The 25,447-nt window shown below is 47.2% G+C and overlaps 6 protein-coding genes across 9 annotated transcripts in view; 3 read left to right on the forward strand and 3 right to left on the reverse strand.

The window, feature by feature from the left end:
• Nucleotides 1–467: 467 nt before the first annotated feature.
• LOC117586315 (transcriptional regulator ATRX homolog) lies at nt 468–6,383 on the reverse strand. 2 transcript variants are annotated; one of them, XM_034276302.1, is made up of 4 exons: nt 6,225–6,383; nt 3,183–5,846; nt 2,262–3,119; nt 468–2,200 (listed from the first exon to the last, which is right to left on the reverse strand). In XM_034276302.1, the coding sequence occupies exons 2-4, from the start codon at nt 5,803–5,805 to the stop codon at nt 1,104–1,106; spliced, it is 4,578 nt and encodes a 1,525-aa protein (XP_034132193.1). In that variant the 5' UTR covers nt 5,806–5,846; nt 6,225–6,383; the 3' UTR covers nt 468–1,103. The 2 variants fall into 2 exon arrangements, with proteins under 2 accessions (XP_034132193.1, XP_034132192.1); XM_034276301.1 differs by lacking the exon at nt 6,225–6,383 and adding an exon at nt 5,966–6,076.
• A 297-nt stretch (nt 6,384–6,680) lies between these two features.
• Nucleotides 6,681–12,264, forward strand: LOC117586112 (nuclear factor related to kappa-B-binding protein). Its single transcript, XM_034275973.1, has 4 exons — nt 6,681–8,035; nt 8,102–10,628; nt 10,696–11,402; nt 11,464–12,264. Exons 1-4 carry the CDS (start codon nt 6,890–6,892, stop codon nt 11,986–11,988), a joined length of 4,905 nt encoding a protein of 1,634 aa, XP_034131864.1. The 5' UTR covers nt 6,681–6,889; the 3' UTR covers nt 11,989–12,264.
• Nucleotides 12,265–13,490: 1,226 nt separating this feature from the next.
• On the reverse strand, nt 13,491–16,168 carry LOC117585937. Of its 2 annotated transcripts, XM_034275707.1 has the most exons (5): nt 15,851–16,168; nt 14,900–15,794; nt 14,792–14,839; nt 13,802–14,733; nt 13,491–13,771 (listed from the first exon to the last, which is right to left on the reverse strand). In XM_034275707.1, exons 1-4 carry the CDS (start codon nt 16,034–16,036, stop codon nt 13,844–13,846), a joined length of 2,019 nt encoding a protein of 672 aa, XP_034131598.1. In that variant the 5' UTR covers nt 16,037–16,168; the 3' UTR covers nt 13,491–13,771; nt 13,802–13,843. The 2 variants fall into 2 exon arrangements, with proteins under 2 accessions (XP_034131598.1, XP_034131597.1); XM_034275706.1 differs by having other exon boundaries at nt 13,491–14,733.
• Nucleotides 16,169–16,408: 240 nt separating this feature from the next.
• On the forward strand, nt 16,409–17,989 carry LOC117585939 (WD repeat domain phosphoinositide-interacting protein 3). Its single transcript, XM_034275708.1, has 4 exons — nt 16,409–16,587; nt 16,712–16,798; nt 16,879–17,640; nt 17,713–17,989. The coding sequence occupies exons 1-4, from the start codon at nt 16,521–16,523 to the stop codon at nt 17,817–17,819; spliced, it is 1,023 nt and encodes a 340-aa protein (XP_034131599.1). The 5' UTR covers nt 16,409–16,520; the 3' UTR covers nt 17,820–17,989.
• A 67-nt stretch (nt 17,990–18,056) lies between these two features.
• LOC117585936 (facilitated trehalose transporter Tret1) overlaps nt 18,057–25,447 on the reverse strand; it is a 13,466-nt gene continuing 6,075 nt past the window's right edge. Inside the window, exons 1-7 of one of the 2 annotated variants that reach the window (XM_034275705.1) lie at nt 22,457–22,705; nt 22,217–22,356; nt 21,712–21,828; nt 21,565–21,650; nt 21,248–21,364; nt 18,467–19,846; nt 18,139–18,408 (exon numbers count right to left, since the gene is read on the reverse strand). In XM_034275705.1, coding sequence (XP_034131596.1) covers nt 18,139–18,408; nt 18,467–19,846; nt 21,248–21,364; nt 21,565–21,650; nt 21,712–21,828; nt 22,217–22,356; nt 22,457–22,497 — 2,151 coding nt within the window. In that variant the 5' untranslated portion in view covers nt 22,498–22,705. Of the gene's footprint in view, nt 18,409–18,466; nt 19,847–21,247; nt 21,365–21,564; nt 21,651–21,711; nt 21,829–22,216; nt 22,357–22,456; nt 22,706–25,447 lie in introns of those variants that run through there. The other variant, XM_034275704.1, reaches the window with a different exon arrangement.
• Nucleotides 20,237–21,106, forward strand: LOC117585940 (venom allergen 3). The gene is made up of 2 exons (XM_034275709.1): nt 20,237–20,449; nt 20,504–21,106. The coding sequence occupies exons 1-2, from the start codon at nt 20,252–20,254 to the stop codon at nt 21,038–21,040; spliced, it is 735 nt and encodes a 244-aa protein (XP_034131600.1). The 5' UTR covers nt 20,237–20,251; the 3' UTR covers nt 21,041–21,106.

Raw genomic sequence — 25,447 nt, forward strand, 5'->3', positions numbered from 1 at the left:
AACATCATGGGACACGCGTAGATATTTCCAAAAAAAAATCGATCTTCTTTCCATTACAGACTGGTGTGCAAAGGGCTTACGGATTCCTTATCGAAAGACAGCTCTAAAAGGGACAATAATAAGTCTTTCTGTGTAGTCAAAAGCTGCATCAAATTATAAAGAAATTTCTATATAGGTACGCTGCATTCTAAGCTGCTTTTATTACAAATATATTTTCAAAATCATTGAAATGAATAAGCTGCAAAGACTGCCAGAAAATGCCTTAAGAGCTCTCTAATACACCAGGATTACTCATTATCATGGAAAGTGATTCCTCTGCAAGCAGCAAGAATTACATATGGGCACCCTCCAGCATGTATCTGGAAATACTTAAAATTCCTCCAAAGGCTCCCAAATAAACCAACAAAAACCCTACCAAAACCCACCTCAAACATTCCCATTCCTTGCCCAAACAAAAATTGAATAATATATTTTGTTGTATTTATAATATCTGTGCCATTTATTGTTTATCGTTTGTTGCGTGTTTAAATAATGTTCTTGTGTGGAGGGGTGAGGAGAGTAGGTCCTATCCATTCATATTATAATCATAATAGCTATGCGATCTAAAATAGTTACTTTTGTTGTGTTTCTTTATATTTAAACTATAACTGAAAACTATAACCTTTGTGTCTAATATAATGTAAGACTTCAGCTTAATCTTTAGGATAGTTTAGAACCCTTAACAGGACTGTCTCTGACTCTGCGGAAGAGAAAGCGATCTTCCCACGAAGCTGGCAGCCTCGTTCGCCTCCTAAAGGTTGCCAGCGATTCTCCTCCCAGATTAGCAACAGTTTGAAGCGGTTTAAAGGAGGGTCCAAAGCCAAAGCCACAGGCAGAACTAGAGCCACAGTCACAGTCAGAGTCAGAGCCAGAGCTATGGAGCTGTGAAGCGCTCAAGTTTGTGTGTGTTTCCCCAACCCTAACAAATGATTTACACAAATGGATCTAGTCTAATATAAAGATTCAACTGTAGTCTTGCAATACTTTAGATACAAGGATACACTAGGAAGATGCTTCCTGCTCTATCCAAAGAGTGCTTGTGTGTGGGGGGGGGGGGGTGCATCCTAATCAATTTCGTATACCTTATCCGGCTCGAAACCTGGTGCAGCGGGCACAACGGGCGGTGCAGCAGCACCTGCCGCACCTGGAGCCGCCGCGATACCGCCTGTACCCTGATTGTAGCCAGCCGCCGATGGATGCTGGTTGGCATAGAGCAATGGATTCATATACATGCCGCTTGGGTGTATGATATTCCCGTGCAGATTCAACAGATCCTTGTACATGGTGGGATCCCCATTGTTCATCTCATTGTACAGCTGCTGCAGATAGGTGGGCACCAATTGGATGACCTGGTTCTGCGTCAACTCTGGATGATCTTTGGATATTTTCATATTGAGCAGCTGCAGCAGAATATCCGAGCGGAAGCCGAAGATCTTGTTGGAGGTGACGCTGCCGGAGGCATTGCCAAATTGGCCCATCACCTGATTGCCAAAGGCATTGCGGTCGTAGCTCATGTACTGTGAGGCCTGCACGGTGCGCGTTTTCTCTGCCTCGTATTCGGCCCACGCGGACTTGCGCTCCTCCTCTGTGAGATTTTCGTGCTCCTCCTGCTCCAGCAGGGAGTCGTGCTCGTGGTATTTGAATATCAGTTTGTCGTGCTCGGTCAGCAGCTCGGCAAACAGACGATCCTTGGGCAGCAGCGGCATCTCGCGCTCTGCCGTTGGCTTCAGTTCGTAGGAATAGAGCTCCGTGAGGTCCGTTTGATTGTAGTGCCGGGAGATCTGCTGCTCGTCAATCACACGCTTGGCGGTGGCCTGCTTGGCCACCTGCCGCTCGTACACCTTCTGCTCCATGGTGCCCATGGCAATGAGGCGATAGATGTAGCAGGGCTTCACCTGCCCGAAACGGTACACCCGGAAGATGCTCTGGGTGTCGTGCGAGGGATTCCAGGAGACATCAAAGATGACCACACGATTGGCGGCCACCAGATTGATGCCCAGGCCGCCGGCACGCGTGGAAATGAGGAAAAGGCGAGCGCGTAGATTGGTGACATTGTTGAATGTCTTGCACATGGCCTCGCGCTGCTCAACGCTGCAGGAGCCATCGAGTCGGAAGTAGTCCTTGCCATTGGTCCAGCAGCCCTTGAAGTCGCCAACGTCCCCTGAACAAAGGAGCGTGTCATATGGGTGATGTTAGAATGGGTGTTTTATTGCTGGACTCACCCTCAAATTCATAGTTCTTTGTGTTGCTATCCACCAGCGATAGGAAGTGCTCGATGACATCCAGCGATTGCAGTGACTGCGAAAAGACCAACAATTTGTCGCCAATGGCTTCGCACTGCTGCAGCAGACGCAGCAGAATAAGCAGCTTGGGGGAATGATTGACATTGTTCAGCTCGCGCTCCTCCACAAATGGCTTCCACCACTCGGAGGGATCGTCCTTCTGGGCCAGCGGTCCCGTCGGCAGCATCTCAAAATCGGAATCCGAATCGGCAGCCGCTCTGTTGCGGGTCTTGTGCTTTTTTGTGGACTTTCGCGCACCGGCCATGCTGGCGTCCGATTTGAAGGACTCACAGCTGTCGGAGGAATTGGTGGCGGCCTCCTCCTCTTCGGTTTCGTCGCAAATGAAGCCCTCAATGTCGGAATCATCGTTGCTGAGCAGCCGCTTGGCAATTACATTGTCGCTGTTCACACGCAGATTCATCGGATGCGTCCAGATGCGCCGCAGATCCTGGAAGTCCTGAAACAAGCGCGCACCCTTGCCACAGATATCGGAGCTGTTCTGTTCCCGATATGTGGTCATGTAGTAGCCGTACAGTGTCTGCTGCAGCTCCGACAACGTCGTATAGATCACGTACTCGTGCTTCGGTGGCAAATACGGCGCCAAAACGGAGTAATCTCTGCGCTGGATGCAGCCCTCCAGCAGCTTGTGCAGTATGTGGGAGCGATGCTTCATCAGGCGCAGATCGCGCTCCGTGGAGTCCGTGTACTGGCCATTGCTGATGGGATTCACAAAGCGATTCATGTACTCCTTGTAGGTGCCAAGCAGGCTTGGCTTCACAAACTGGATCATGCAGTAATCTGGGGTGTGGCAAAACAGGATTAAAATGCAAACCCAACAGGCTGAACAGATCCTTTACTTACATTCTCTGAGATTATTTTGCAGCGGAGTTCCTGTGAGGACAATCCTCCGTTTGGTGCGCATCCTTGTCACCGCCTTGCTGATCGACGTCTTCTCATTCTTCAGCAAATGCCCCTCATCGCAGACGACCAGATCTGGGCCGGGTTCGACCAGGGCCTGTTGCAGCTGTTCGCGCTGCTTCTTGCGCAATCCTCTGGCCTTTTCGTTGGCCAAAATGCGGTACATGTCGTAGCCCAGGATGCACACTCCTCCCTCGTTGAACCATTCGGTGAGCTTGAAGATGCGCGTGGGCTTGTCCTTGTAGCGGGAGATGTCGTACACTTCGATGTCCTTGCGATTGGCAAACTTCATCCAATAGAGGAACTCACGCGCCCAATTGTTCACCGTGCTGAGGGGCGTAATCACGAGGACACGCTCCACATTTGTGCGCCTGGTGTTCATGAGGAGCGTGTGGCTGAGTGTCACCACCTGCAGGGTCTTGCCCAAGCCCATGCAGTGGGCCAGAATGCAGCCAGAGCCGGGCTTCTCTTCGCTATCCTTGAGCGTCTCGAAGCAGGCGTCCCACATGAACTTAACGCCCGCCACTTGATGGGGTTTGAGCTTCTTCAGCAGACCCTTGTCCACCTGCAGCAGCGCCTTCTTGGAGTCCTCATCGAAGTCCAGCACCAATTCGGATATTTCGACGCTCTCCGATTTGTCAAAGATGCGATTGTACACCCGCTGGCGCTCCTCGATGCGTCGGCGGCGATCATCCTCCTCTTTGGCCGCCTCCTTGGTGGTCATGTCCAGATCCTTGCTCTTTATGATCTTCCGTATGGTCTTTCGCTTGTTCTTCTGCTTATCCTCGTCGCCATCCGCATCGCTGTCGCCGCTCGAGTTCTTTTTGATGCGTTTGCGCTTCTTTTTGGACTTTTCGTGCGGCTCAAAGTCGGAGGAACCCTTGTCGGAGTCGGTGTCACGCTTCTTGACGCCACTGCGTCGCTTGCGCTGTGGTATCACCTCGCTGCCGCTCGTCTGTGCAGCTTCCTCTTCCGCCTCTTCATCTTCTTCGGATTTTGCCTGATACTCCTCCTCCTCCCCCTGCGCATCGGAATCGGCCTGCTCGGGCTCCTCAGCTGCCTCATAGTCGGAATCCGGCTCACTCTCCGCACTCTTCTTGGTGCTGCGACGCTGCCGTTTGGCTGCTGCCGTGCCCGAGGTTGTGGCAGCCTCCTCCGAATCTGTGCTCATTGTGTGTTTGCGTTGCTTTAAAGTTCCGCTTGGTTCTGCCTCTGGTTCTGCCTGCGGCGTTGGCTCTCGCTCTGGCTCTGGCTCTGGTCCTGCCTGTGGCTCTGGTTCTGCCTGTGGCTTTGGCTTTGCCTGGATCTTTGGACCCTCCTGTGACTCAGACCCTTTAATCCGCTTCAAACGCACCAAACAACTTTTCACTCGATGCTGCTGCTGGGCAGCCACTGTCCTTGGCTGCTTCTCCTTGGATAGCCTCGTGGGACTGCCTTGCCTGATCTTTTTGCCGCTGCCGTTGATGGTCTTCCTGCGGGTCAGCCGTGGCAGGCTTTCCTCTGAGGAAGTGGAACACTCACTAGCAATTTTCTTGCTAGTCTTCTCCTTCCCTGTGGCGTTGCTATCCTCAGATAAGTCGTTCTCCAGCTCTCGATTCTTGGGTGACTTTTGTCTGGTTGCTATTTTTATGCGACTATTCTCCTTCTTTTTGCCGTCGCTGTCTTCGGAGTTGCTAATCTGGGCAGATTCGCTGGCAACCTGATGGCGCACGCGCTCTTCAGTTCTTTTAGACTTCTTCGGAGACCTTTGCTCCTCCGTGCCGTTGATGGCCGCCTTTAGGAGCTGAGCGAGGCTGCCGGCTTCGTGGGAAGATCGCTTTCTCTTCCGCAGAGACAGATACTTCTTTGTGCGTGTGCCTGCTGACCGACTGTCACTCTCTTCAGGGGATGAAGCGATGCGTGGTCTCTTCCCCTTTCCGTTCACGCGGACCTGCAACTGCTTGCTGTCGCTCTCCTCGGCGGATGAGTTGAACAGACTGAGAATATTCCTTTTTGGCCGATTCTTGGCCTCGACCGTCTTCGATGGCTTGAAGGGCCTGCTATCCTCCGAGGAGGAGGACAAGACGGTGATTGTGGCACTGGCGTTTGCCTTTGCTTTCCTGCGCAAAGGATTCTGCACAACGATCGATTCGCCGCCGTCGTCGGTCTCGTCGCTGTCGCTCAATTCAATGATCGAGGTGTTATTGCGAGACTTGCGCTGTGGCAAGACTTTTGGTTGCTCCTTCGGTTGCTGGGCCAAGAGTTTCTCTAGAGGCACAATGCGAATTTTACAGGCTTTCTTTTCCACTGCGGTGGCCTCAACTTTTACAGATTCTTCGACTACTGTTCCACTAGCAGAATCATTTGTGGACTCTTTGTCGCTGTTGCTGTTGCTGCTGACTTCCTTGGTGGCTGTGGATTCCGCCGACTCAACATCATTGTCAGATTGATTGGTTGTTGATTTTCCTTTGATTTGATTGCTTTTGCAGTCGGAGCTGGTGTCCACTTTGACTTCTGCTTGCTGTTTTGCTTCTGTCAGCGCTGTTCCGGCATTTGTCACACAATCGTTGGTCTTTTTCTTTCCCATAGATAACCGGAGGGTTCGTGCCGCCACTATGTTCAACAGATCTGCAAGAAATGCGATTTAGATTGCGGTTAATTTAACACAAAAAAACTATATTCTTTTTTCTCTAAATTTTTGCAAGCATTTGCCGCGCGTTGTTCGCGTTCTGCTGCTTCTTCTTCACCTTCTCTCTGTTCTTCTTCTTGCATTTTTTTTGTCTCTTCTCTTTCCATTTTTTTTTTTGCTATTCGAGAGCAGTCTTCTGTGCCTCTTTTTGTGGCGTCTGTGGGACGATTGTGCCCCTGCCTCGCCTGCTAAACTTTTAAACTCTTCACCTTAAACGACACACATTTATTATTTATCTCGAACGTTGCGCACTAAACTAAAACAGCGGCCTACCCGCCTCTATTCGTATTCGTTTTCGTCTACGCATTCGTGTTCACCTTGTATTCCTGTCAATGGTCTTTCATTTTGACCAGTTGTCTGCTTTGGGCTTTGTTATCCTTTTGCAACACAAAAATTGCAAGAACTAGGAAAAATTGTTGCAAGCCGAAGGCGAAAAGCCGTCGCCACAATTTTGGTATACACAGTAGGGCTGAGCTGGAGAACCATCGATGTCCGCGATGATTTTGGCCAAACATCGATTCTTTTGGAATCAGCGTCTCTAAAAGTTTTTAATATTTAATAAATTGCAAAATTCTAGTGCTTATAGAGATTAAAGTGTAGTTTTTTGTTTTATTAACTTTAATGTATTTATTTGGAATAGTATACGATTTTGGAATGCATTATTAAATCGACCCTATAAAAATTTTTAAATTTAGATTCAATCGCAACTGTATCTAGCGACTATCGCATCGGCTCATCCCTAATGTTAGGGCCAGAGCTGCCAACTCCTTCGAAATGGGCGAAATCGTAGAGAAAACATGCTGCGAAGCAATAAAAAAAGAAGAAAACAACCAGCTAATATGTTTGATATAACGAGGCAGCAGCAGCAGCAGGCAGCGGCGTAAGAGACAAAAATTATAACTTAGTGTAGAGAAAGAAAATTGGGTGCTCTGCCCACGTAACAAAAGAAAAAACGCTGTTGGACACAAAAATTGCCACAAAAATGAGCAATAACATAAACATCAACAGCATGCTGAGGCCCAGCCTGGACTCCGAAGAGGAGGAGGAGGATGACATTGGTCAAATGAGCGACGGGAGCAGCAGCAGCTCCGATGGCAGCAGCAATCGGAGCGGCAGTAGTTCCAGTTCCTCCGCACCCGGTTCGCTGCCGGAGGATGATGTCGATGTCGAAGACGAGGATATGTCTGATCAGGATGCACTGTCGGAATCCGAGACGGAGGACGATACCACCACTTGCCAGTCGGACGAGCTGGAGCTGGCGCAGCTAAGTAAACGTGACACCTTTCGCCTGCCGCGGGGCCTCTGTGAGAATTCCAACATCTTCCACGAGTTCTTCTCGATGGAGACATGGCAGGTGCTGCCGCAGCATGTCCAGGCACGTCTGCAGTCCTTGCTGCCCGATTTCACGGGCCTGGTCTCTGCACCGCAAGCGGGGGCCGAGCAGCAGCGAACGCTCGTTCAACTTTTCAACGGTGGCCTTCAGCGTTTTGGCCAATCGCCGCTACTGCAGCTGCAGCGGCAGCTGGAGGACGGTAACCTTCGGCCGGATGTCCTTAAGCTGCGCCGCAGCATCCAGCACTCTAGTCGCCGTGAGTTCCGCTTCCAGCAAGCCGAACGCTTAAGCCAATTGGCCAAAGAGCTTTTCCTCTCCCGCGAGCACATGCTTAAGCTGGCGTACACCTCGTCGCCGCCGGATGAGTCGACTGCCACTGCCTCTAAGTCGATGATGCCACGCCCGCGCAAGCGTAAACCCCCAGCGCTCTCGATGGAGAACAAGTTGTGCTCGCAAAGGGCCAAGAAGCGGTATGTCCAGGAGCTGCTGGAGGTCATACAAGAGCTGAAGGTGTCCCCGGCGGAGATCAGTGCCGAGGAGGAGGACGAAGAGTGTTTGGATCTGATGCAGCGTCTGCCAAAAATGGAAGCGGAGCTCAAGCTGGAGCCGACATCGGTTCGCTCCTCGAATGCGGCGGACAAGAAAAGCATTTACAATACCTTCTTCAAGCGTCGGCCCGGTGTGGACGATGAGCAGGTCCTGCGCACCATGCAGGCTGTCAGGATACAGCAGTTGAATGATAAGAACTTCAAGAAGTATCTGCGAGACTACAAGCGACGGAAAATGGAGCAACCAGTAAGCATTAATCTGCAGTTTGATTCCCAAAACAAGGGCACTTTAAATGTTATTTTTTGTCCACAGGAAAGTCCTGAATTTGATACATCGGAGGTGCGTTTGAGGGACATTTGCACGCGGGCACAGTTTGTGGGCAGCTTCAAGCCGGGGCGCAAGCCAAAGGCATTGCTGGCGCGCCTCAATCCCGATCCACCCGCTCTGGTGCCCATTGGTGGGATCAAAAACGAGCCCGAGGATGATATTTTCGTCAAAGAAGAGCCACAGCAGCATCAGAAGCAGCACCGTCTGCTGGACTATGTACCCAAGGAGCAAATGCCAAAGAAAATGCCACCAGCTGCCGCAGCTGCTCCTGTGCCCGCCTTGATCCCCAAGCTGGAGCCCATTAGTGTGCCCTCCGCCACAATTTCCAATCTTACAACCATTTCCCCAACCAATCCTGCCCTGAAGGCGGCCGCTGTTAACATTGTTGGCAGTCCCCCCAATAGAGGGGAAGTTGTTCGACCGGCGGCATCGCCACGCCCTGCCTGCTACTTCTCTCTGCTGCGAGATCTGTTTGTTTCCACGCCCCAGCATCGTTTGACCTACGGAGAACTGCAGCTGCTGTTGGCCAACTGGCGGGAGAAACATTTCGATGCAGTCATACCAACGGGCAATGTGACGCGCATGCAGCAGCCGGATTGGTCGCTGCTGCTGCAGTCCGCAGTAAACTTTCTGGCTGCTGATTTCGGACCACTTCCGGCGGAATATGTGCCCTACATTGAGCACAAAACCGTGTTGAATATCTACCAGTGGATTGGCGCTGGCAGGGACTCCGATGCACGACTGTGCACCCTCTGCCAGTACTGGCTGAGGACCCAGAAAGAGGAGCAACCCATAGCCACTACGGTGCATCTGAATCCATGCCCGAGCGCCATGTTTATTGCGAGCACACCCTTGGATGCCTCAACCACGCAGACGCTAACGCCTACGCCACCGCCTCGGTGCCCCACCAGCTGGACGGTGCGCACGGCCAGCCAGGCAGACAAGCTGGAGTTCCAGCGACAGGAGAGGCTACGCTTTGAGTATCCCCATCGGCCGTTCACCTACCACCTGAATGGCTACGAGAGCGTTGTGGGTCCCGTCAAGGGCATCTACACCCAGAGTTTGGCGCTGAACAAGGCACGCGGACATGCTGTCATGGTGGACGATCGGCCGCCATTTGTGACCATCCTGACGCTGGTGCGTGATGCCACGGCCCGGCTACCCAATGGCGAGGGCACACGCTCGGAAATCTCAGAGCTGCTGAAGTGCTCACAGTACGTCAATCATCAGGCGGCGGAGAATGTTCTGCAGACGATTGTCAGTGGAGCACTGGACCGTATGCATGGCGGCATCGATCCCTGTGTGAAGTACGATGCCAAGCGCAAGATCTGGATCTACTTGCATCGCAATCGCAGCGAGGAGGAGTTCGAGCGAATGCACAAGCACAACCTGTCGCTGGTGAAGCAGAAGCAGCAGCAAAGGAAGCAGCTGGCCAAGCCAAAGAAGGAGGATGGCGATAGCTCCACAGAGCTCCAGGATATGCCAGCATTGGTACCCTCTGTGGGTAATCCCACGCCCACTGCAGCTCCCGTCTCTGTCTCGACTGCTGCCGGCACTCTGCTGCACGTTAAGAAAACTTCTCCGCTGCCTGTCAAGTGCCCCCCAGTGCCGCCTCTCAAGTACAACATACCACCTGCCAACAACAACAACAACAACAACAACTCAACATCATCATCCCAGGGTACAGGCATTGCACTCTCGCCCACCGGTGCTAATGCCTCACCCAACCCAATGCAAAAATCACTGCTTAAGCCCGTGCCCATGGGTGCAGTGCATCGCCCAATGGCTGGGGGTATCCCGGTAAAGACGGGTAATTTTGCTATATCGAAGATCAGTTCGCAAAGGAATACCACACCCATACTGGTATCGACGCCCAGTGGCATGCAGACGGTACATGTGGCCACCACGCCCACTTCTACGCAGTTGGGAACGTCCCCCACGATGAGTGTTAACAAAAAGCTGACGATCAAAAAGCCACCGACAACCAGCAAAATAGGCAACTTTATCATACCATTGGACCAACAGCTGCAGCAGCAGCAACAGCAACAGGAACAGCAACAACACTCGCCACAGCAGCACTCTCAAGTGCTGGGCAAACCGAAGAGTATGACAATAAGTCCACGCCCGCAGATGCCGCAGAAGAATATTATAAGATTGCTGCCTGCAGGTGCGGCAGCCACAGGGCAGGTAAAGTCACCGCAAGTGCAGATACTGGGACCGCGAGTGGTGCCGCAATCGACGGTGCGTCCGGTGCAGCAAAAGATTGGCGCCGTCTCCATAATATCCAATAAATCAGTGGAAGCCAGCACATCCCCGATAACCATTGCCACGAGCAGTAGCTCCGCCGTGAGTGCCGTCAGTGTAGGCGGAGGAGCAGGCGGAACCATTGTGAAGATGTCCCCACAGGCATTTGCAACGTTGCAGCAACAGCAATTGAAACAAAAAGCAATGGGAGGCACAGCAAAGATTGCCTCGCCAGTGCAGACATCGCCACAGCAAAGGATATTAGTTGGTGAGTGCAAACCCCCCCCATACACAAAAGAGAATCCTCTTTAATCCTTTCTCTCTGTTCTAAACAGGTAATACAGCCATTTCGTCGAACAAAAAGATTGTTTTCCAAGCAATGGGCAAGGCAGCACCCAAAATACTCACCACAACGGCCAGCAGTAGCGGAACGACTGTCAAGTCGCCACAGCAAAGGATTGTGCTGCAGAACTTTAAGCAAGCGGCGGCTGCAGGTGGAGGCGGAGCCACGACGGTAGTCAGCTCTACAAATGCCACGCGTATGATACGCACCAGCACTCCCGTGAGCACTGCAGCAGGCGGAGCAGTGAATGCCTCTCAGGGTGGGCACATCATCACTCTGGATAGTCTGCTGCAAAAGCAACACCAACAGCAGCACAGTGGCGGGAAACTCCTCACGACTGGGAGCAACATCATTCAGTTGGCAACCTCCTCGGCGGGCAATGTCATCACACTGACACCAAATCAAAGCCAAACAACGCAACCCATCCAAGTGCAGGCCAAGCATCTGCCCACGATGGCGCGCATTGTGAGTGCAACGGCGAGTGGAGGAAGTCCGACAATGGTGCCCAAAATCATTGGCAAGACGACCGTGCTGCCGGGTAAGCCACTGCTGCTGCATGCCAAGGCAATCAAGCAGCTGGGAGGCGGTAGTGTCGTGACCACCCAACCCACAGCGACCACAACAACAGCGGGAACCAATGCTGTGCGTACCACACAGAGCATTGTAATTGGCGGGCAGACGATGAAGATTCAAGGAGCGGTAAGCACACCTGCCACAAAAACTCTCATCAATCCTTTATTAATGCATTTCCCCCATACAGATTCCCGCACGCTCGGGCGGCGCACCCATGCAGACCGTTATCATGGGCAACCAGTTGGTTCGGTTATCGCCCAACACCAGCGGCAGTAGCAGCACCAACAGCAATCACCTCACCACTGGTGCCTCCAGTGGCATTGCGACTGCACCAAAGACCCTGCTGATTGGATCTGGCGGCACACAGACCCTGCGTCTGGCCAAAAATGTCTTGTTGACCAACAAGCAAGGCACTTCGAATAGCACGGGGAGCAGCAATGCCACAGGAACTGTCACTGGCGCCGCAACAGCTGGCAATAATCTTGTATTTGCCGTACAAGGCAATGGCGGACAGTTGTTCTTCTCGCAGGGTTTGCAGGGAATGAACCTCAAGCCATTATCCAATATGAAGGTGATACCCATGGTGTCGGCCGCTGGAGCTGCTGCTACTGCAGGTGGCAAGATCACTGTCACAACAACGGCCGGGTCAGAGGCTAAGAAACTAATGCCGGGGACAGTGCTGAAGACAGCGGCCAGTGGGAGTGGTAATTAGCAGGAGGATTAGTGGACTCTGAAGTGGCCACTTACCAGTGGCAGAGGCTTGTTAATCACGTTGTTTACCTTCATTTTGGGTTACATTTTTCTTTGATTTACTTTTAACGCATCGTGTAATTTATAATTGTAATTCTTAGGCATACAGTTCTTGCAAATAATTAATTAAAGCTTAGCGAGTCGTCTCGCGTGTGAAAGCGAACGACAAACACACACCACACACACACACACACATACATAGAAAACCCCCAATAAAACTCAAACTGAATCAAGTGAACACATTTTTTTTTGCTACTCATTTTCTCTCTGCATTAAAAAATAATTCAGAATAAATTAAAATCGAACTCTTGAATATATTTTCTGTAATATTAAAGTACTCTAAGCCGTGATTGTGTAGATCTATTATGAACTCCACGACTTGCACTGGTTAAAGTCTGCAGTTATTTTGAAACAAAAATTTAAATAAAAAAATGATTTATATTTAGTTTAGTTTATATATCCAAATATACAAACAAAATTCGGAATGCTTCTCAAAATTGTTTTTAATTTACTTTAATATTTTTTATTTTAAACCTAAATTGTAAAGTTGCTTCAAAAAGTAATTGTTTATAAGTTTATACTCTAAATAATTTTTATATTATTTTTCATTTTTATTTTTTTGTCTCAAAGTATGATTTAAATATTCCAGAAAACAAGATTTTCATGTGGTAAATTTTCAAGTTTATTTGCAGGTATACTTGGCAGCCTTCGGGCACTAACCAAATAGTATAGTATTTGGTTAGTGCTTCGGGTCAGCCATGTCCTTCATTCTTGTGGCTGATGAAGAACTGGCATAACCCACACACTGCAGACTCGCGGCAGAGGCAGCGCCCGCACACACAAAAAAAACAAATATAAGCTGCGGGACGGGGTGGGTTAAAAGTCGGAAGAGTCATTGGCAGGGGGAGGGCAGAGGCAGGGGCCGAGTGAAGCAGAAGCAGAGTGTGAATGAGAGAATGTAAAAAGAACAACAAAAGCTGCGGGACAGGGTGGGTTTAGCCACTGAAAATTAATTTCTTCATTCTGGCTACAATAATTTGGTGATCTGATAGATATGGCCATTCACTACGGAATGGCGTTTTTAGTTTTCTTTTATCTTCCAAATTGTAGGTTTGGTAGGCTTTCGCCCTTTTGCGGGGGCGTGGCTCATTTTTGAAATACGCTGATTTCAGTGTGAGCATATAGCAGTCTGGATGCAAAATTTGGTGGCTCTAGCTCTTATAGTCTCTGAGAACTAGCCGACAAACAAGACGGACAGACAGACAGACGAACAGACAGACATGGCTCTTCGACTCGTCTATTGATGCTGATCAAGAATATATATACACTTTATGGGGTCGGATACGTTTCCTTCTGTGCGTTACATACAACCGTTATTCCCCACAAATACAATATACCCTATTTACTCTTCGAGTAGCGGGTATAAAAAGGTAGAACCCAGACTTAAAACAAAAATGCATTTACTTAGGTTCGATTTTCAAGTTTATTTGCATGAATACTTGGCAGCCATCGGGTCAGCCTTGTCCTTCATTCTTGTGGCTGATGAAGAGCTGGCATTATCGGCTATGGGATAATGCATTTTTCCACTTAAATTCTTAGCTTAAACTGAGATTGGCTTAGACAATATGTAAATGATAGAATGGCAAAGGAATTTTCCAAGGAAAGAACTAATGCAATTTGTGCACTTGAAAGTTAAAAAAAGGTCGAACCCAGACTTAAGAATAAAAATGCATTTACTAAGGATTCAATCCAGGATGTGCGGCTCTTTCAACAACCAACCAAAAAAATCACAAAGAAAAAGTGAGAGCACACAGAGCCTAGAAGGGAGCCTTATTGTGCTGCTTGAGATGTCGATTAAGTTTGATTTTCAAATCGAATGCCTTGCCGCATATGTGACACTTGCAGTAGGATTTGTTGTAGGAATTGTTAATGGAGGAATTGCAGCTGGCAGAGCTGCTATTCTGGCTTACATCCATTGTGGATGATACCTGATTAGAAGTAGTTGAGGCCGATTCGAAGGAGGTTTGATCGGTGTCCATGTCCATGTTAATGGCTGTTGGTAAGGGCTGCAGCTGCAGCTTCTGCGGTGGCTTGATTTTTGTTGGTGGACTATTTATGTCCTTGTGTTTGCTCAGCACATGGTCCTGCAGTTGCTGGGGCTTCTTAAACTTTTCGCTGCAGAAGGCGCATTGGATGACACAAATTGGCATTACGGGAGAGTAAGTCACTGGAGTGTCCTCAGGTTTTTGCTGCTCCTTTTGCTGTTGGTGGGGAGAATGCAGCTGCTGCTTGACTGGAGATTGTAGCATCTGTTGCTGCTTGACTGGAGAGTGCAGCTTTTGCTGCTGAACTGGATTATTCAGCAGAACTGGAGAAATGGGCACCGGAAATTCCCGATGCTGCTGGATAGGAGAAGATGTAGCTGAAATCTCCTTATTATTCTTAAAAGACAATGGAGAAAGCGGAACTTGAGTCTGCATTGAGGCACGTTTCTGAGCTGCAGACGCCGTCTCTGGCTGGTCCAAATGTGTCAGTTTCTGGACTGCAGAGGAAGTAGACGGTGGTCGCAGATGGTTCACAACTTTGAGCTTACTTTCGCCTGAATAAAAAGGACCGAAATCCTTGACAGGCATCAGCATCTGGTCTGAAGCAGAAGCACCTAGAGGCTCTGCAGATGCCAGCTTTTGGGCCAACTCAGCTTCACGTTCTGTACAAAAGATGAGCAAATTAAGATAAACAAAAATTCACATTTTGAGGACACTTACCATCCAGATGCTTCTTCATATGCGACTGCAGTATATTGGGTTTCATAACTGCAACGAGTGAAATAGCATTATTTAAATAATTACATCAAAGCTTTGGATTCCTCATACCCTTTCCACAATATTGGCAGACGGTACGCGAGTGCACAGCTCGCTTGTGATCCTTGAGGGTCTCCTTTGAGTTGCAAAAGAAGCCACAGATCGGGCATTTCAGACGGCGCTGAAGTTTGTGCCATTTCATGTGCAACTTCAGACGTGACTCTTTACAATTCAAGAACTTCTTGCCACAGAGATGACACTCCCAATCCTTGGACAGGTGCATTCGCTCCATATGCGTCTGGTAAAGCTGGTTGGGTATCTCTTGGAAGCAGATCTTACAGAGAGTAGACGTGGATTGCATAGGCTGTGGAATGATCATGGCATCTTCATCATCGTCGTATGTGAATTTGAGGACTTCTTCTTCGTCGCTCTCATTATCATTATCATTTTCAATTTCATACGATATGGCATTGGGATTGCTTTCACTTTCAAAGGAAATGTTATTGGCATTGCTTCCACTTTTATTGGAAATCCCACCAACATCAAGTTCTTCTTCTTTTGGAGAGCTCTTAAACTTGAGCTCGTGCTCCGCCTCGGTTTTTACACCCACCAGCGGAAGCAGTGGCTGCGGTTGTGGCGGCACAAACTTAATATCACTCTGTTGTGTCGGCACTCGGGCCATGTGCTCTTCCTTAATGGGCACATGTTGAATATCGAAGGCTGCGAAGACCCGTCGGCTGCCATCTTCGTCGCTCACTTCCTCGTCCGAGTCGAGATAAATGAAGCCACAGAACTTCTCCTCCGCCTGAATTTCGAGTTCATTTTTTATCTTTATACCAGGAGTTTGCTGATGCTCTGCGTACTGCTCATGGGCCTCGAGGCAGCTGCACTTAAATTGCAACAGCCTCTGGAATTCGGCAATGCAGGAAATGCACATGTACTGCGGACGACCGTCTCCCTTTGTTACCTGTTGTACCAACAATTTTCATTATAGCCGAAAAACAGAGAGCGGCGCTTACTTACCAATAAGTTCCATGCGCTCAGCTGCTGCAGGATCTCAGCCATCCCATCAGATTTTGCTTCTACGCCGGCCGTCGGGAGAAATATTGGTTTAATCAGACCCTCGGTGATGTCGAAATAAGTGCCGCAGGTGCGGCACGCCTCGATGGTGCCCCTATCCCAGCTACTGAAATCTGTGCAGAACTCCATGGTATTGCGATAGTCCTACATATATTTATATGTAGTGGATAAACATTCCTCCGATTTGAGCTGTGCAGTGGCGTTTTGTTGGCTTTTGAAAGAATAGCAAATAAATCACATTAAAGATGTCTAGTGTTGTAAAGGTCTGTCGGTTTTCAGCCCTTTTCCACCACCGCTTGTCCCATTGATATCGGAATAGACGAAATGACTGAGAATAGCTCAGTAAGTCAACAAAAGTACAAAAAAGGGCCTCATCTTTTTGCAATAAATATGCCTCTTAGTTATGTCACCCAGTGTAAACAGCTTATTATTTGCTTGTATGATTAGTGGCGATAACGATAGGCGATCGATAATACGCGCGCTGGTTACCAGCACTGATCTATTGTTTTTATACGCACCTACCGCACCGTCCTGATAATTATTTTCTTCCAACTTAAATCGACGAATAGGAGGCGACTCGACTGGAGAATCAAAACAACACACAACCAACGCAATGAATCTGACGGAGCAAAATCCGTACGGCAATGGGATGCTTTACGCAGCCTTCAATCAGGACCAAGGTTTGTTGTTTACATATTTACCAGTCCAGAGATAGTCAGCGCCACCGTCCACACACACATACACACGCACCCACATAATAATATACTATAATATTTTCGACAAAAATTTGCAATTGCGTTGCAGGATGTTTTGCCTGTGCCACGGACACGGGCTTTCGCGTCTACAACTGTGACCCGCTGAAAGAAAAGGAAAGGCAATATTTTCCCGAGGGTATGTACAATGCATACATGCATATCCCACGACCGTCCGCCCGTGTAATCCAATTTTACTGTCAAATCATTGTCTCTCAGGCGGTCTCAGCCATGTGGAAATGCTCTTTCGCTGCAATTATCTGGCCTTAGTGGGCGGCGGCATACGGCCGCTCTATCCACCAAATAAAGTGATCGTTTGGGATGATTTGAAGAAATCACCGGCCATATCGTTGGACTTCAATCAGCCGGTTCGTGCGGTGCGACTGCGTCGGGATCGGATTGTGGTGGTGCTGGAGGGTGTGATCAAGGTATTCACCTTCACCCAGCAGCCGCAGCAGTTGCATGTCTTCGAAACGAGCGCCAATCCCAATGGGCTATGCGTGCTCTGTCCCCATAGCAATAAAAGCCTACTCGCATTCCCCGGCCGACGCACTGGCCATGTCCAGATCGTGGATCTTGCCAACACGGAGCGTGCCCCCCTGGAGGTGATTGCCCACGAGGCGGCCATCAGCTGCATTGCCCTAAATCTTCAGGGCACACGTCTGGCCACCGCCGGTGAGAAGGGCACCCTCATACGCATCTTCGATACGGAGAACGGGAAGAAGGTCTCGGAGCTGCGACGTGGCAGCAATCATGCAAATATATTTTGCATCAACTTTAATCACCAGTCCACCATGGTTGTCGTCGCCTCGGACCATGGCACCATACATGTCTTCAATCTGGAGGATAACAAGCCGCGCGAATCCTCGCTTCCCATAATACCCAAGTATTTCTCAAGTCAATGGAGTTTTGTGAAGTTCTCCATACCACAGGGACCGCGGTGCGTATGTGCCTTTGGTGCCGATCCAAATTCGGTTGTGGGTGAGTCCTCTAATCATTCGACTCCTCTTTCCCTTTGGAAACCTTCGTAACCTTTGTTCTGTTTGCTTTCAGCCATATGTGCGGATGGTCATTACTATAAATTCCTATTCAACAACAAGGGCGAGTGCAGTCGCGACATTTGTACACAATTCCTTGAGCTGCAGGATGATGAGACATAGGAGGATCGCCAATCTCAAGGAGCTTCATCTATCTACATAAATCTATATATAAAAGATATATATCTCTCTCTCTCGATGGAAATGTGTTAAACAATATTACTTTTAAGCATGCTTTAAATTACGTTAAAAAGTCCTCGAGTTCACATAAAAAAAGAGTAGTTAAAAATTGATTGAAGTCTTCATGGAATTCAATGCGCACGCTGGTCTGGAGACTGTTTAATACAAAGACCATTATTGTGTATTTAAATCTAATTATTTAACTTTATTTCTCAGAAATATCACTGGAATGTTAAGCAATTGGAAAGGATGCTGTTCGGTCTCACAGATGTGTGGTATTGCTCTCCTCAAACGCCAGATTTGTGGCCCCACTTCGTCCATTCTGTGTCGTTCTGGGCGTAAAGTCACTCTGCTGCAAGTGTATGATCTTGGACTGCTGCTGTGATGTGATTGGCACATGAAAACTCTGCATTGTGTCCACATTGATGGCATTGTCAGGCATCTGGATCTCATCTTTGATGGGTGCCTTCTTTTTCGGCTGTTTGCGTAGTAAATTCATATCGGATTTCTTGGAGAAGTGAGCCTCAATTTCCTATAAGAAAAGATAATAATTTGTATCGAATTAGCTGTAGGATAATTCATTTTCTTACACCCAGGGTACGTCCTTCGGTCTCTGGCAACGTGTAGTACAGCACCACAGTGCCTATAAAGGCCACGGTGGCATAGAAGGCAAACGTTCCCGGCAATGTCAAGGCGGCTAGCATCCACAGAAACAGTTTGTTGGCCAGAAAACCAAAGATGTAGCCCACTCCGCCGGCAAACCCTGAAGCGCTGTTGCGTATTTCTGCCGGAAAGACCTCACCAATCAGGATCCAGGGCAGCATGCGTATGCCCAGATGCGAGAAGAAGGCGGAGAGCAGCAGCAGTATGAGTGGCACCCACACGAGATAGTTTTTCTCCTGCTTCGGCACAGTCAGCAGCAGCTCCTCCTGAATGGGTGGTTTTGCGGAACTGGTGGGCATCGCTGGCGGTGGATTTGGAAGTGGTTCGGGGCTGCTCGATGGCTCTGGCCACATTGTGGTCTCCATGGCATCGGCATAATCGGTGGTGGTCTCCAGCTCCCTTTTGGTGCGATTCCACGTATCCAGATCAAACATGGTGGTTGTCTCGAACATATCTGGCAGCATCGTCGTCAGCTGATCCGCCTGATCCTGTAGAATTTCCAGCTGTTCGTTCGCAAAGATCTTTGATATGTTCGCCTGCGATAGGATGCCCTCCTTGGGGACAATCGATGAGGCATTCACCACCACATTGTTGACCGTGAAGCCGGGCACTTCGTTCAGGAAGTGAGCATATGTGGCGGTGCCAAGGAAGCAGAGGCCCGTGCCCACGGTGGAGACCAGAACCAGCGGTCGCTTGCCCGTAAAATGTATGAGTATCACGCCCAGAATGGTGGCCAACATCTCGGCCACACCAAGCAGAATGGTGGCATGGTATTTATTCATCGGTGCCTTGAGGGTGTGGAAGATCTGCACGGCATACGTCTGCAGGGGTGTCTTGCCCGAAAAGTGTCCAGTGAAAAAGGCAAACGACACCAGAAGGAACGGCACCAGGAAACTTCGCTTGCGCCACATTCTCAGGCGTTGGCCCAGCGTTCGACGTTGTCCTGCCACTGGCACCCCATCGGCTGTGTACTCGATGGCCTTCTGTGTGATCAGCTCGTCGTACAATTGATTGAATTCCGCCTCGATCTTGTGCTCTGGCACCCAGCCCCTCAGCCACTGCAGCGACTTGACGGCCTCCAGGAAACGCTGCTCCCTGATCAGCCACACGGGACTCTCCGGCACAAAGCACAGCATGACGATGGTAATCACCGGAAAGGCAGAACTCACCGCGGCCACACTCCGCCAGTCCATCAGGGAGCCGAGTATGAACTGTATAAAGACACCGGTGATGACACAGGTGGTGCCCAGCGCTGACAGTATGCCACGATACTTGGGCTCTGTGATCTCCGCCACATAGGTAAGCACCTGAAAGAAGCATCAAGGTTGCTCGTTACATACAGTGACATTAAGAGTCGCGATTGGCATCTAGCAATTGCCACGGCATTGCCACAGCTGCCACGGCATTCGCAAGTGGCACAAACACAAGTGGCTGCTGTAGCTCTCAAGGAGTTGGTCAAGGTCGAAAAACCACAAAAGCCATGGCATTCTTTTGCAAAAGGAGAACTAAAGCAACAAACGATTGGCAGCTATAGAAATCCAGTCAGAGATTTTGTTTTCCATGACAAAATCAACTGTTCCCATCTGCAATGCCTAAAGCAACCCTCCAAAAGCATACGAAATCCAATTAAATATTATTCTAGCCATGAAAATTGCAATTCAACGAAATCTATAATAATTCCCTGCAATGTTCCTCTCCGCAGTAGTTTGAAAATGAACATTCTATTTATGGTTGTGCTGCTGCTAAGTAAACTATATTTTATTTCTGTAGAAAATATCATCACCTACAAGACGAAATGGCCCTTTCACGTACGTCGCAAATTGTACCCAAAACCAACACGGTCGCCAAATTATTGCGACTCGCAGCTCTGCCCAAGGAACGTTCGACACCTCACCTGTGATTCCCGATTTGTGAGTGATCGATCGATCATCAGTGATGATTTGAAGTACGCTTATCTTTTCCAGTGGAGTCCCAAGTGTGGGAAAAGCCACGAGGGCGTGAATCTCCAGAAGGACATGAAGAATATTATTAATATGCAAAATAAGGTGCGCCACAAGCTGAACGAAGGCCGAGTTGCTGGCCTTCCCCGAGGCCTAAACCTGCCATTTCTAAGTTGGGACGATGAGCTGGCGATCATGGCCATGCGGATCACCAATCAGTGCAATGAGAATCAAGTTAGCACATTCTGCGTCAACACATTCCGATTTCCCAATGTGGCAGAGACTTCGGACTTTACAGATATCAAAAACACTCCTGCCAATGCGATGAACTATTTCATAAAGAAATGGTCTAACAATTCAATCCATGTTAAACCCAATCATGTGAGTGCATTTCCGGCCAATGCCACTCGGGAAATGCGAATGTTTGGCAACATGGCGTTCAGCGGCGCATATAAGGTGGGCTGTGGCATGCTGGACAGTGGATCCAAACGCTTTGTCACGTGCATCTACAACGCTAAAGTGAGGCCGGGAATGCGCCTCTATTTAACCAGACCTCTTTAAATATTGTATCTATATGAAATATCTTTTCCCATTGTATTTTTGCTCATTGTCTACATTTTTCCTCAATCTTTTTTCACACCAAAATCAAAAAGAATGTCAGTCCCTTTTCACGCTAGAACTATGCAAATTTTGTACTCAAACAAAGACTACGGGAGGACCTATTATAGCCACGAGATTAATTATTATGAGGTTGGGGTATAGACTTACTGGCGCCTCCATTAATCCACCGCCGAGACCAGCGAGGCATAAAGCCGCATACAGATGCTCCGTGCGCGTTGCAAAGTGAAACATTAGCCATGCCGCCAGTATAGGCAGGTTGACAAACTGCAAACAACAAGCAACATAATTACACAATAAAAGTCAGTAGAAGTCACGCAGCTCCGATTTCGGATTAGTGTGTCAATGTTCCATGTTCCATTTGATTTGTTAACCAGAGAAGGTTGATTGGCAGCATCATGATCATGGGTAAGAGGTGGTGATGATGAGGATGATTGCGGCTAAGTGGGTTACGGATTGTGGATTACCTGCATTGCACGTCGCTTGCCCAGCGGTTGTGTTAACACGCCAGAGAACAGGCAGCCCAGCGGCACGCATATCAAATTGATGGAACCTTGAAGAACCAAAGGGAGATCGGTAAACCAGGAAACTCAAGCTCAAAGTCTGTGACCTACTGAACCAGGATATCTCGTCTTTGTTGAGGATTATATCACTGTTTGTTTCGCTGCGGCCCTCGCCTCCTTGGATGGCAGGTATCACAATTGTGGGGAAGCCCAAAGTCATGCCATAGCCTGTGGATATTATTAAATGAATTTATCATAGGCTCCATTCAAGATCTTTGTATATTGTGAGGGAATGAAATTAAGTTCTGCTGGTAATTGTGCAACTCCGCAATCCAATTTCATATGTCAAGCTTTGATTAAGAAATATTTAGGTATACAAAAAAAATCACCTAATTAAAACGTTGTTAATGAGACTTTATTTGATGTATGTTAATGGGGTTTATATGCAAATTCATACCGTATGTCATTTAAAGAATGTATTCTATAGAAATTCCAACCGCGCGTGGCATTTCTAACAAGTTTTGATAATTATTAAAAGTAATAATAATTTCTCTAGCAAATTAATTTCATTCCCGTTTACAAATCATAAATCAACTTGAATTTTAATGTTATTTACCGAATAGCAATATGTTCTTAATACTAACAGCTAAAAACTGTGGCAGGGCGCGTCGGAAGTTGCTCACTTCCACATCATTAACCGGGGCCAGACGTCCCCCATTGCCATTTTGCATGAACAACGGTCGATCGTTCAATGAGCTACAGAGCAGAAAATGTATTTAATTTTGTTAAGCAATTAACTATTGGGTTATTGTTTAAGCTAGAATTATTCTGGGGAGGAGGGGAATGTAATTTTTACCCATTTTTCTCAGCTGCGGCAGCAGCCTTGCCATTGGACATGGTGGCGTATACGTGATGCGCCGCCTTTTGCTCCGCTGTGTTTGCTCAGGTGTTTGCTTGCTTCGGGATTTTCTGTTTGAATTGTGTTTGCTGTTCGTTTTCACTGCTGTCTCGAGATCATTTAGTTGGAAATTATATGCCCATCATCATCTGGGTATCATTATATTTACTTGTAAGTAAGAGAGACTCCAAAACCTTTTCGAATCAACACAAAAGATCTTTTAATTGAATATTCGTGGAGGTGCCATCGGCTGTTTGCTTTCTTTTGCTTATTATGCGCTTGGGGGAATGCTCACAGATTTGTTTTTGGGAGTCCCAAACTACGTGTTTATATGTGCGTATTGGAAGTAATTTCTTTTTCTGGCTTATACTCTACTCACAGCAGGGGGCTATACGTTTCGATATGGCGTTGGCTTTTGTGTGTGGCTTAATGGCATTAAGTGGAAGAGCATTCAGCTTCAATTCAATTAAAATACATATATATCAGAGTGTTCTTTCAGTTTTCTCAGAAAACTCGTGTATTTGCATATCAAATTAAATAACTCTCAGTACAATTGAAGAGAGAGAGAAAGATCTTTGTAACACTTTTACGTTAAAAGTTTATTGACATTTGAGCCACCCCAGCAAACTTTGGCATGTGACTTGGCAAAGTAAGCCAAAATAACACAGCGAACCACAAGAAAAAGGTAAAACCTTGAAGAAACTTTTAAAACCAGTTCAGAAGTCGGGTGCCTAGGGTTAGAGTTGGAGTTTTGTTGTTGTTTTTGGATGTGGAAGATCATACGTCAAGTGAATAAGATGCGTATTTCCACACTTGAACCGGTTCAGACGATATTGATCGTCACAGATGAGCCGAAAGAAAGGTCGGCTGATATATGATACGATTAAATCAGGCGCACCTCAAACCACACTAAATCTTTAGCAGATCATAATATGAAATATGAACCGAGACACATTATGCAGTCACACCCTCTACAGACACTGAATTTTAGCAGATCTTAAGTGGCAACCGTTTAAGATGAAGCCTTGTAACACAATGAGACCCGAATGGGGGACAGTTGCTCAGATTTGCTCAATTATTTACTTCTGTTTGCGCTTTCTCAATGTTGTTCTCCTGATTTACTTTCGTTTATTTTAATTGCTATTTTTATTAGAGTACTTGTCTGTTTAATTATTTTATGAATGTATAGAACAAATGTTTGCCAACTGTTCCACTGCCCTAAAAATGAAGTTACTTGTAATTTTAATCTTTCGATTTTGCCAGCCGCAGACTTCCTGCCATATGCAGTAAAAGGGTTACACAGAAGGGACAGTGGGGAGGTAGAACAATGATTGCCAATGGAGTCGCGTGTGTTCGGCTGAAGTTGAAGTTGAATCACATCACTGCAGGGGCAGCAAAGTAATCAATGCCACTAATGCCACAGCACAAATACATAAGTACATTGTACATATTTTTTTTTTTTTTTTTTTTTTTTTTTTTTTTTTTTTTTTTTTTTTTTTTTTTTTTTTTTTTTTTTTTTTTTTTTTTTTTTTTTTTTTTTTTTTTTTTTTTTTTCTCTCTCTTTATATTTACAATCTGTTTTTAAACAATAAGTAAATTGTATAATTAATATTCAATTAACAGAAATAGCAGTTTTCCAATGAGCCCTGCTATTATATATAACATCTTTTTAGTTTGTTAAATTTATCTATCAGGGATATCGAGAATGTGGTATCTTTTCAGTCTTCTTACTGTTAGGCTATTGTCTAATAGACTTAAGGCTAAATTATTTTCGTGGTTGTGGAGTCTGTCGATGTATTTCTTACTAGTTTTCTTTATTTCTTCTTTAATGGTTGGAATATTCAGATCTTTGTGGATGTTTGCATTAGATACGTAAAACGGAGCATTGACAATTTGTCGCAAAGTTTTTGATTGGTAACGCTGAAGTATCTCAATATTTGAGTTGCTAGCAGTTCCCCAAAGCTGTATAGCGTAGGTCCAAACAGGCTTCAGGATGGATTTGTAGAGGCGAATTTTGTTTTCCAAAGTGGTTTCTGATTTTCGACTTATCAGCCAGGACATTTTTAGTGTTTTAAGTCTAAGTTGTTGACATTTTGCTTTAATGTGGTTTTTCCATGTTAATCTGCGGTCGAGATGCAAGCCGAGATACTTCACACAGGTACTTTGTGGAATTGGTGAGCCGTTAAGTGTAACATTTGGGCAGTTACCTGGTCTTAATGAAAACGTTATTTGGACGGATTTCAGGGAGTTTATTCTAATTTTCCATCGAAGGAACCAGGCTTCAATTAGGCTTAGCTCACTCTGCAGGAGTTCAGAAGCTTCATTTATAGATGTGCTTGTGGCTAAAACGGCTGTATCATCAGCATATGTTGCAACAGTGCAGTTGTTTGTAACTGGCATGTCGGCCGTATATAGGGTGTAGAGAATTGGTCCCAATACGCTTCCTTGTGGGACGCCTGAGTTGATGAGAAGTAGTGATGAACTATCGGTTTTCTGCTGCACGTAAAAGCATCTTTTAGCCAGATATGATTTCATTAATAAATAGTACGGAGCAGGTAGCCATTTCTTTATCTTGTACAACAAACCTTTGTGCCAGACTCGATCGAACGCTTGTTGAACATCAAGAAATGCAGCAGTGCAGTATTTTTTGTTTTCAAATGCCGAAACTATATCATTAATAACCCTGTGACATTGCTCAGGGGTCCCATGACCCCTCCTGAATCCGAATTGGTATTCAGGAATGATGGAAAGTTCGTCTAAAATTGGTAACATTCTCTTCAATAGTATTTTTTCAAACACTTTCGAGAAAATTGTCAACAGACTAATGGGACGGTATGATGTCAATTCCGTTTCTATTTTGTTTGGTTTTAGGATCATAACGATCTCTGCACATTTCCATTGACTTGGAAAGTGGTCTAGTCTGAGAATCGCGTTATATATAAGAGTGAG

The sequence above is a fragment of the Drosophila guanche genome, unplaced genomic scaffold (assembly GCF_900245975.1).
Source record: "Drosophila guanche unplaced genomic scaffold, DGUA_6, whole genome shotgun sequence".
In the NCBI taxonomy this organism is placed as follows: domain Eukaryota; kingdom Metazoa; phylum Arthropoda; class Insecta; order Diptera; family Drosophilidae; genus Drosophila; species Drosophila guanche.

Coding starts and splice junctions, on each gene's coding strand:
- LOC117586315 (XM_034276301.1), bottom strand. CDS start 6,014: ATGGAAAGAGAAGAGACAAAAAAAATGCAAGAAGAAGAACAGAGAGAA. Junction 3,120..3,182: donor GCAAAATAATCTCAGAGAAT/GTAAGTAAAGGA, acceptor GCCACACCCCAG/ATTACTGCATGATCCAGTTT. Junction 2,201..2,261: donor AAAGAACTATGAATTTGAGG/GTGAGTCCAGCA, acceptor TCCTTTGTTCAG/GGGACGTTGGCGACTTCAAG.
- LOC117585939 (XM_034275708.1), top strand. CDS start 16,521: ATGAATCTGACGGAGCAAAATCCGTACGGCAATGGGATGCTTTACGCA. Junction 16,588..16,711: donor AGCCTTCAATCAGGACCAAG/GTTTGTTGTTTA, acceptor ATTGCGTTGCAG/GATGTTTTGCCTGTGCCACG. Junction 17,641..17,712: donor CGATCCAAATTCGGTTGTGG/GTGAGTCCTCTA, acceptor GTTTGCTTTCAG/CCATATGTGCGGATGGTCAT.
- LOC117585937 (XM_034275707.1), bottom strand. CDS start 16,036: ATGGAGTTCTGCACAGATTTCAGTAGCTGGGATAGGGGCACCATCGAG. Junction 15,795..15,850: donor TGAGCGCATGGAACTTATTG/GTAAGTAAGCGC, acceptor TTGGTACAACAG/GTAACAAAGGGAGACGGTCG. Junction 14,734..14,791: donor TATGAAGAAGCATCTGGATG/GTAAGTGTCCTC, acceptor TCTTTTGTACAG/AACGTGAAGCTGAGTTGGCC.
- LOC117585940 (XM_034275709.1), top strand. CDS start 20,252: ATGAACATTCTATTTATGGTTGTGCTGCTGCTAAGTAAACTATATTTT. Junction 20,450..20,503: donor TCACCTGTGATTCCCGATTT/GTGAGTGATCGA, acceptor TATCTTTTCCAG/TGGAGTCCCAAGTGTGGGAA.
- LOC117586112 (XM_034275973.1), top strand. CDS start 6,890: ATGAGCAATAACATAAACATCAACAGCATGCTGAGGCCCAGCCTGGAC. Junction 8,036..8,101: donor GACGGAAAATGGAGCAACCA/GTAAGCATTAAT, acceptor TTTTGTCCACAG/GAAAGTCCTGAATTTGATAC. Junction 10,629..10,695: donor ACAGCAAAGGATATTAGTTG/GTGAGTGCAAAC, acceptor TGTTCTAAACAG/GTAATACAGCCATTTCGTCG.